The 9,989-nt window shown below is 43.1% G+C and overlaps 1 protein-coding gene across 1 annotated transcript in view; it reads right to left on the bottom strand.

The window, feature by feature from the left end:
* Window positions 1–3,606: 3,606 nt before the first annotated feature.
* Window positions 3,607–9,989, bottom strand: part of RTF1 (RTF1 homolog, Paf1/RNA polymerase II complex component) — a 39,494-nt gene continuing 33,111 nt past the window's right edge. Inside the window, exons 13-18 of the mRNA XM_054161501.1 lie at window positions 9,340–9,461; window positions 8,905–8,962; window positions 8,281–8,358; window positions 7,085–7,180; window positions 6,681–6,792; window positions 3,607–4,728 (exon numbers count right to left, since the gene is read on the bottom strand). Of these exons, the coding sequence (XP_054017476.1) occupies window positions 4,622–4,728; window positions 6,681–6,792; window positions 7,085–7,180; window positions 8,281–8,358; window positions 8,905–8,962; window positions 9,340–9,461 (573 nt within the window). The 3' untranslated portion in view covers window positions 3,607–4,621. The remainder of the gene's footprint in view (window positions 4,729–6,680; window positions 6,793–7,084; window positions 7,181–8,280; window positions 8,359–8,904; window positions 8,963–9,339; window positions 9,462–9,989) is intronic.

Raw genomic sequence — 9,989 nt, 5'->3', positions numbered from 1 at the left:
AAAAAAATCCCAAACAAAAAAACCCCAAACCCACAAAGAAAATCCCTCTGTACCTTACTGCCTTACTTCACACTGCAGAAGGATATTGAGTCTCTTTAAGGATTCAGCTCACTGTTTGACACTAAGTGCCAGCACTTCTGAAAACAGTCCTTTTCCATTTCAAATAATTCCTCTCCTGTTTCAGTGCTGAGAAGCGAGTGGAAAGTTAACAACAAAGAACACATTCTCCTCCAAATGATGTTCTAACAACCTTAAGCATGGCTGACCACTGATGGTGCTGACAGGGTTAATCACTGTTGATAGCAGTAAAGTAGAACCAGGGAGTGCTTAGCCATTCCAGCTAAAAATAAAGACAGTTCACCCATTAATTTGGCTACTTAATAACCCCTCTAGAAGTTAACTGTGCTGAATGTGGTGAGGCTGCACATGTATCAATGGTTTAAGTATCAGATTTACAGCACTCTATTTTCCACAATTAAGAACCCTGACAGGCAAGTGGTCTGGGCATGCTTAATGATCTTCTAGTTAAGATGGGGGAAAACACAGAGATGCTGAAGCCCAAATTTGAGGTGACATCCATTGTGTCTTTCTATTCTCTAGTACATAGAGCCAATGAAGCACTTGCGCATTGCACTCCTCATTTTCAGTTCTCACCTTTTGCTTCCACCATCTGCTACAAATGAACCAGCTGCAAAGCACTTCCCTCATGGCTAGTTAATGCTTTTTCCTTTGAGGCACAATATTTTTTGACTGTCCTTCCCGATGCCACTTAAAAATTGTCAACCCACACTCAGGACCCTTTATCCTAAAAATCTCTTGAAAAATCTGTGACCTTGCACAGCAGCTTAAAAGCATAAACATTCTTTTAAAAGCTCAGAAGGAGGTTGAGAACTGAAGATGTGTTTTGCTGTTCAAAGCCCATCCAAGGAACACTTTGCTAATCTAATCTCAAGTTACTGCTCTTCACTCTGCACTGTAACAGGCTGTCACACTTCAGCCTGGTCAGTGATTAATCCATCAACAGTTTTGTTTCACAGACAGCCCTAGATGAACGCTGCAGACCTAAGACTGCATAAAGGATGTGTGCAGGAAATGCTGCACTGCTCATGGGAAGCCACTGTGTGAGACAAATTCCGTGCATTGTGTGTAGGAGGGAGAGTGGAGGAGGGGCACCACACACAGGGGGAACAAAACTGGAGAAAGCAGTAGTCACAGGATAATCCGGGTCAGAGGGGAGCTCAGGGATGCTGCCACTCCACCCTCCTGCTCCAAACTGGGTAAACTGCAAGGCTGGATCGTGTTACCCATGGCTCAACCCAGCCTTCTCTTGAAAAAACAGAGGGAATGATCTCTCAGGCCAACCTAGTCCACTCCCTGACTGTGCCAAGGGTGAACACTTTTCCTTACACATTGACCGAACTCACCCTGTTTTGGGTTACACCCGTTGGGCCTCATCCTCCCATCCTGAGCAGAGTCTTGCTTCATGTCACTCAGTAGGTCCTCTAAGTTCAGCTACATGCTTTGGCATTTTTAATTACACAAATAGTTTAGATTTCTACAAGAAGAACAAAGTCTGTGTTTACAGTGAGATGAAGCAGAGGTACCAGTGAACTGAGGCTCTGCTTGATTCTAGCAGTAAGGAGCAACTTCAGCTCTTATGGAGTGATGCAGGAGTCAACAGCAGCTCTTGCAAAAGAGGGAGGTTACTTTCCACTACTACTGTGAAACAATTAGTATTTGAAATAGAATCAGCCAGGCTGCTAAATGAAGTCACAGCTTCTGCAAAAACAAATTTCAGACAGGAACCCCCACAGCACCTCGGATCAAGGGATAAACAATCCACCTTATTAAACCAACAAACCAAGTTTATTTATAGAAGTCTGTACAATTGTGATGAGCTATGCTAGGACACCAATGAAACAAAGCAAACAAATCCCTCCCTCTCTAACAGAGTGGGAGGTGTAGTCACTCACCTTTACATGCACTTAAAGGAAAAAAGGTTACAGCTTTCATACACAGTTCTGTAACTATTCAAAGAGTACTTTCTTGATGTATGATTCTCAATATAAGAGGTTTGCATGATCACTTACTGACTGTTGCCCCTCTTAAAAACAGTATTTCAGCAGAATCCAGAGACTTTTGAGAGGGGAAGTGGAAGGTGTACAGTTACAGATAGCTAGGACATAGTCCATCACTCAGATCTGCATTCTGAACTCACTGCATTTCCTCTCTTTCAGTTATTGCCACTAGAAAGTTCCTTGCAACACTGTGTGCGTCTCAACGTTCTGGCTGTGGTGAAGACTAATCTCCTGTTACCAAATTCATTTGGTTTAGGTAGCTTTGACATCAAGGACAAGCATATTAAACATACTGAATCTGAGATAGCATTACCTTTAGAGACCAGGAGCCACTGCGCCTCAAGAGCTCTGAGGCATTTCTGTGGCAAAATCGCTTCCTGAATTGCTCAGTTTGGCAGTTACTGAAGAGTGAGCATTTTGAAAACTGGCTATTGCAAAGGAAAAATTCAGATTATTGGTTTTTATTATGGTTACAAGTATGCAACATCATAGAAGCTGTTGAAAGAAAACCAAAACAACAAAACAACCCCCAAACCACATGAAATGCGTATCTACACGGTGAATCACAATGCCTCCAGGGGAGTTCTCAAGGTAGATTCCATAAACCCACTCTTAAAAAGTGAAAAGTTACATATATGTGAGAGCCTACTACAGCTCCAGAGAAGCTGCTAAAATAGGCCATTGAATAAAGCAGCCTGGGATTACAAATTTACAGGATAACCCACGTGTGTCCTAGAACTGTGGGCTATTGTGTAAATAAGCATTGATGGGCTTCTGTTTGTTTATATGGGAGACAAGAGCTGCTTCATAGGGTTTTTGGTGGGTTTTTTTTTACACAGTTCATTGTATCAATCTGCACAGAATTACAGGATGGCTCTTCAAAGCTACTGTTACAAAAAGGAAGAGAAGGTTAATTTAAGAACTAGATTAAAGTTCCATTAAGAATCCAAGAAGAAAGCATCAAACACAGGTTTGAACGTAACCAGTGTATGATTTCAGAAACCCAGTCATGCTCTGACACAAGAAGAGCATGAGCATTTTCTCTCTTCAGGGTCCCTCAGAAACATTTGTACCCAGCTCAGTGCTGAAGTTATCACATGTGTGCTGGCCTGAGTAAGAACAAGCACGCGCTTGCACGCTTACCTGAACGAGGGGCCTCTATCCTCTCAGACTTCTAATTCTCTTTTAATTTAGTTCTTAGCTTCCATCTATTCAGCTGCACCTTGTTTGGAAAAGTTCTTTGTTAAATGTCACTGATATTTACATTTTGGTGGTTGGGTTTTTTTGTTTGTTTGTTTAGTAATTTTTAATTTTAGTTTAGGTTTGTTTTTTCCACACCTGAGTGATAATTTCTGTCAACCTGTGTCCAGTCAAATATTCCACAAAGCCATAGTGCTGCACTCCACTTGTACCAGTTCATACATGAAAGATGGGCACCAGCTGCCTCTCATGCATTACCCACTGACCTTCCTGCTCTGTCCTGACTGTGTCCTTCCCCCTTCCACACAAAGGGATTATTTATATATATTTTTTTGGTATGTTTTTATTTGTTTGTAGAAGCCCTGTTTAAATGGTTCACAAAGCAAGAAACAAAAGTGAGCAGGAGCCCAGTGAAGAGACAATGACTTAAATATGTCTTGAGGAAGAAATTAAAGCCCAACCAACGAGCACCCCAGGGCCATCCCCGAAAAAGCTGCTCCACTCGGTCACAGCTGGAGACGCCGGATGTGCTACAGATGACAAGTCTCACATCAAGAGCTGTGTACCTCTCTCTCTCTCATCACTTAAGTGAAAAAGGGCACGTGAAGTTAAACAGCTATATCAGCCAAGCCATTTTAGTAAGAAGAATCACATTTAATGAGTTTCTTTCTTGCAATTTCAGATGCTCAAGTACAGCTGGTAGAAATTCAAAACAGCCGTAAAGAACGGTGACATACGGATACAAATAGTACTGCAGCTTAAAAATGATAAAAAACACCTGAAAAAAAGTCACACAACCCTCCCAAAAAAATTTACACTTTGAACCTAAGCCAGTTTTTTTTGAAGATTCCCTTCTCCAAAGCTAGGATGAAGGAGGAAGAAGAAGAGGAAGAAAGTGCCGATGACCTTCCAGCCACAAAGGTCTTGCGCCAACGTTTATCACCGTGCCTGTGGTGATATGCAAAGGGGAGATCACCAAGTGCTGACTCTGTGACCACCAAGAGATTCCTATGAAATCCAGACCTCAGGCTAATACTGAACACAGAGTGGACCAACGAGCTGCATCAACAAAATAAAAACCAAAAAACTCAAACTAAAAGAAATGGGAAAACCCCAAATAGCACAGATCCACATTTGTGAGGGGGGCAGGAGGAAAGGGCAAGAAGGGAGGTCTATACAGTAAATAGTTGAATGGTTTATGTTACAGATGACTGGCAGTTTTAAAGAGTCTCTTCCCAGCTCCAGTGCTGCTCCAACCCAGAAGGGAGAACTGAAAAGGGAGGAAGAAAAGGTAGGACATCGTCATGGAGCATGCAGGATCAGAAGCAGCAGAGTGGGCATGCTCAAATAAGCCCCCGCCTCTTTTTGTAGTCCTCCAAATTCAATGATCGCCGGGGGGCACCATCTTTTGCTGGTGGAGCCTTGGAGGTGATGGCCAGGGCTTTAGATTCTGTTGGGGACAAGAAAAGAGTGAGGACCAAAATAGGTGAGAAACACAGAGTTTTACTTGCTGCTTTTGCTGATGACTTCGCCACACAATCACGTTTGGCTGCTCTAGTAAGCATCAGGTTAGACCTCCAGCTAACGATTAGCTGGTGACTTACCTCCAGAGGTACCAGAATGCAATGTGCAATTTTGGCTCTGTTTTTTAATTCAGGGTTCTGCTGGTAAGTGTACTTTCATTTAAAAAACAAACAAACCCAAAACAACTACTCTATAAAACACTGACATCACAACAAAAAGAGAGCCATCAGGCTCAGTTCTGGGATCTTTGATAAATCATGGCCCCGTGAGAACAGCAAGCACAAAGAGACAGACAATAGCTGGAGAGAAGTCAAATTCCCTGTTTGTGTCTACAATACAGATTTTAACCAGTCCCCAGGTTCTCCTGTTAAGAGACTGCACAAAGCAAGAAGCCAAAATCATATTCTGCCTGAAGAAAAAAAACCACAGCAGCCATACTTGAGCCTCTACCTATATTGTGTCACTCCAGAAATATAGATGGGTTCAACCCCTTTGTAGCTTGATGGCATCAGCAAACACTGTGCACCAGAATCTATCAAAGCTTTATATCCCTGTGGATCTGATGTGCCAAGGCCATTGGAGCCACACAGAACAAGAAACCCAATTACAGAATCACAGAGTGTCAGGGGTTGGGAGGAACCCTCGGAGATCATCGAGTCCAACTGCCCTGCCAAAGCAGGGTAACCTGGGGCAGGCCACATAGGAACACATCCAGGGGGTTTTGAAAGTCTACAGAGAAGGAGACTCCACAATCTCTCTGGGTAGCCTGCTCCAGTGCTTTGTCACCCTCACCATAAAGAAGCATCTCCTCATGTTGAAGTGGAACCTCCTGTGTTCCAGCTTGTACCCAATGTTCCTTGCCCTACCACTGCTCAGTTCTAATCCTTCCAGCAATGCAAGGGATAATAAGCCTTGTGAGTCAAGTTGCACTAGTATGCCCCCATAGCTTTCCCACCACTGGGAAGCAGCTTGACAGGATGGGGGAAAATGGCCTCAAATTGTGCCAGGAGAGATTTAGGTTGCATATAAGGAAAAAAACCTTCACTGAAAGGATTTTCCAGCATTGGAACAGGTTGCCCACAGAAGCAATGGAGTCACCACCCTTGGAGGTATTTAAAAGATGTGTAGATGTGGTGCCTAGGGACATGGTTTAGTGATGGAGTTGGCATTGCTGGGTTAACAGTGGGACTTGATCTCAAGGGCTTTTTCCAACCTGGGTGATTCTAGGACACTCGATTGTTCTTGCCACACGTCAGATGATCAGAGTCAAGATCACAAAGAGGATGGGTCAGAAGTCTGTAGGTTTAACCTTTACTCCCTACCCAATATTTTGGTTCCCCTAAAACTGTACTTCAACACCACCTGAGACACCAAAGTTACAAAACAGCAACTTGGTAAAGCAGCAGGTTCCAAGTCAAATAAAGCTACTGTATCCACATAGCACAAACAGAGAGCTATGGAACAGGACATTGGAGACACCCATAGCTTACCTATCCCCAAAAGTGATTGGACAAAATAAAGTAAATATCAAGGTAGGTATCAAGGATTATTAAATGCCACACTCTCCTCTGTTTCCCAAAGATTATGTAAGTCATAGACACTGTAGACTGGAAGGGAGTACTGAAAAGGAGTACATATCTTGTCTTCTCCCCAGGCATTTGGGGCAGAGATATAGGAATATCCAGGCTTTCAGTTGTTTTTGTTTTCTCAGTGGATGTCCCTCCTCCCCAGTTCAAGATACTTGCCAAGACAACACACACAGAGTCCTTGCTCCCATTTTCACAAGACCACCAATGATTTGGAAAGCATTATTTTAGAAGTGAGCTCTACTGTAACGAGCTGGACAAGCACATGCCCAAACTCAGCTGGAACACCTACCTGAACTGGGAACCTGAAGATCAATCTTTACATCAAAGTCATGCACTTTAAAAAGATCTTCTGAGAGGTCACTGGCTGATTTAGAGTTCACATCTTTATCCTTCCCTTGGCCCTGAAATAAAAACCACAGGTAACTCTCCAACCCTGACCTGTCCAGATACACAGAGGTAAAAATGCCTTTTCCCCACATCTGTCACAAGCAAACTCACTTCAGCTTTCATGCTGCTAAAGAAATTCCATTTTCTTTTCCCAAGAAAGAAAAAGCTGTTTCTAATCCATGAAAATGTTCTACAGGATACCTATTTCTAGAACAGAAGCATGCACAGCTCCTATTAGTCATAACCTTCCAGAGCAAAATGGTGACAGTGGGAGGAATGTAACAGGAGACAGAAATGGAAACTTGCCTTGCTCATGTCCTTTGGAGCATCTGGCAATACACCAGACCCGTATTTTGCATTTAGCTGGGCAAGGATGGCAGCTTGGACAGCAGGATCTCTGGACTGCAGAAGGGGAATAAATAAATAAATGAACAAACAGAATAGTAACTTTTAAAATCCACTATATTTAAAGTGGTGAAAAGTAATAGACTGCCTTTTTTGTTAATAGAGTACTCAGATCCATGAATCTAAAACCACTGGAGGCTGCAGATCAGCTCAGTCTTCAGGATCTCAGAGAGCTGAAATCATCCTGACACCTGTGCTTTGCATCTGACAGTGACAAAAAGTCACTCTTCAGAAGGTCTTTTTTTTTGAGGAAATAAGAACTACACTTCCTGTTGATATGGTTTGCTCTCATGACTAGTCTTACTAGTATTATTGTTAGAAGTATTTGCTGAAACACTCTAGTAAGGAGAAGAAAGTTTTGGAAGACTGTTTTCTTTACATAATAGCTGTCTGCCATAACAAAGCTACTCGGTTATGATTCTTCTCTAACAAAGAACTATTTCAGTAAAAACTTATTTTCAATTCCTTTTCTATTCCCTTGCCAGTTAGTGAGACTGGTGAGAGCCAACCTGACTGAAGTACTGAAACGAGAACCATGCACGACTCTACAAGATGCCTCCACACAGCCAGATGACTCAGAAGTAGCAGCACATCACTTGACTTGGACTGCAGTAGCAGGTTTTGCCACAGTATGACAGGGGAAGTTGGTGTTAGCCAACTTTATCCATCACAGACCCAAAATACCTGGTCTGTTCCCTCCTTTCACAGATCTTTCAGGAAAGTTTCAACAAATCAGAAGCAAAAGTAACACCTACAGCAAACTGTCTTCCCCAAGCTCACTGAATCTGAGTAATTCTTACACAGAAGTTGTCACTGCAGAAGTCTAAACCACAGTTGCTTCTCCATGTATGTACCCACATCACTTATGCCCTTCACACTTTGCATTAAAATGAATAAATGAAAGTTGCTTTTCACCCCTCTTTTGGGATAGCGACACCAGGATCTCACTCAACCACATCTCACTCTGGTATGTGGAGTGTTAATAGCATATGTCATGGTTGGGAATGAACACAAACATTTTCCTCCCTACTTTCTGGATTACAGTGGTTTCTGTTTCTCTGCAAATTGTCTCAGTTGAACTTCACTCTCACACTCACATTAGACACTATCGTGGGCTTGCACTGCCGCCTAGTAAAGGGGTCCATTTGTTGGTTTTTCATGCTGTGACTTTCAGCCTGAAAAAGGAAAAGCACATGGTTTGCAGAGCTAGCTATTGGCACCCTCAGGAATCCTCCCACACCACCCCCCCCGCCCATGCAAGCACCCAGAGCTATACAAAATATCAAGGTCAGAGAATAAAACAGCAACAGCATTGCAGATTAGAAAGATCTCGAGACATCCACAGTCCTATGCTTCAATGGGCAAAACTGGCCTTAGTGAATCTAACACAGAAAACAGGTGCACAACTCTAAGGACAGTCAAGCCTTAACCATTTGTTAGGACCACAGAAGTGTCACTGCAGAGAATTGACTGTTTCTTCCCCTGTATTATTCTCCAGAGTCTCCTTTCTGATTTCTCCCCCATACAAAATGCACTGAGTCACTGTAACAGTCAATAATCTGCTGGTAACTGAGTTGATCAAAAGGATAAAGCAATCCACTTTAAAATCACATCATTTGATACATGATTTAAAAAAATGGGTGACCTTCACCATGCAATTATCCCCCCTTCACATCATTGCATCTCTGCTTGTACAGGAGTATTAATTCAGCACGATTTACCACAAGAGCCTTCTCAGACTCAACGATATTCCACTCTCTGTTCCTCTGGTTGATGTAGCTGCACCAAGGGGAAAAAAAAAAGAAAGGTGGGGTGGGGGGAGAAGAAAAAAAGAAAATGACTGTCATTGGTCCATCCTTATACAACAAAGCACCTGCCAGCATTCTTGCAGCTTCATCCCCATCACAAATCACTCTTATTGCAACACAACTGCTCTCTGGGGTATGTGGAAGAGAGATTACATCCGCGACAGTTTTAACTGAATGACTGACAGAAGGAAGACAGGCAACCACTAAGAGAGCCACTGTGGTACATTTCACTAACACATTACTCAGGAAAGAATAATCTTGCAGTTAGGTCACTACTGCATTAGTTCTTCTCTGTATATTTGCACTGGTACTGCTTAAGAAAGAATATTCCCAACATTTGCTTCTTACCTGATTGCAGAAATGTTTTTTGTTCGTTGACGGTCCAGGGCCTCTGCTCTCTCTTCGAGTTCATTAAGCTGATCTTGAATCTGTTTGGCCTTATCTTGGTCCCCCAGATCCTCAGCCATAGCCTTCAACCAAACAGTAATTCATTAGGCACTACTCTTTACCACACAGCTAGTCAGAGAAACAAGGGATAGGCCCATGAAGGAGGAAGCTCTGGGGAGACCTAATAGCAACCTTCCAGTACCTGTAGGGGGCCTACAGGAAAGATGGAGAGACTGTTTACAAAGGCCTGCAGTGACAGAATGAGGGGCAATGGCTTCAAACTAGAGAAGGGCACATTTAGACTGGCTATAAGGAAGAAGTTCTCTACTATGAGGGTGGTGGAACACCGGAACAGATTGCCCAGGTAGGTGGTTGAGGCCCCTTCCCTGGACATATTCAAGGTAAGGCTCAACAACGCCCTGGGCAACCTGATCTAGTTGAGGATGTCCCTGCTGACCGTGGGGAGGTCAGACTGGATGACCTTTGGAGGTCCTTTCCAGCCTGGAGCATTCTATGAATCAGCCTGCTAACCCTATTACAGCTGCAAATGTTCTACCCTGCATGGTAAGAACATGAAGAACTAAACTCTCCTTACAGCTCAAGACAAAACA

Source organism: Dryobates pubescens, chromosome 5, assembly GCF_014839835.1.
Source record: "Dryobates pubescens isolate bDryPub1 chromosome 5, bDryPub1.pri, whole genome shotgun sequence".
NCBI lineage: Eukaryota > Metazoa > Chordata > Aves > Piciformes > Picidae > Dryobates > Dryobates pubescens.
The sequence above is the reverse complement of the archived record's forward strand: the minus strand, read 5'-3'. Positions and strand labels throughout refer to the sequence as shown.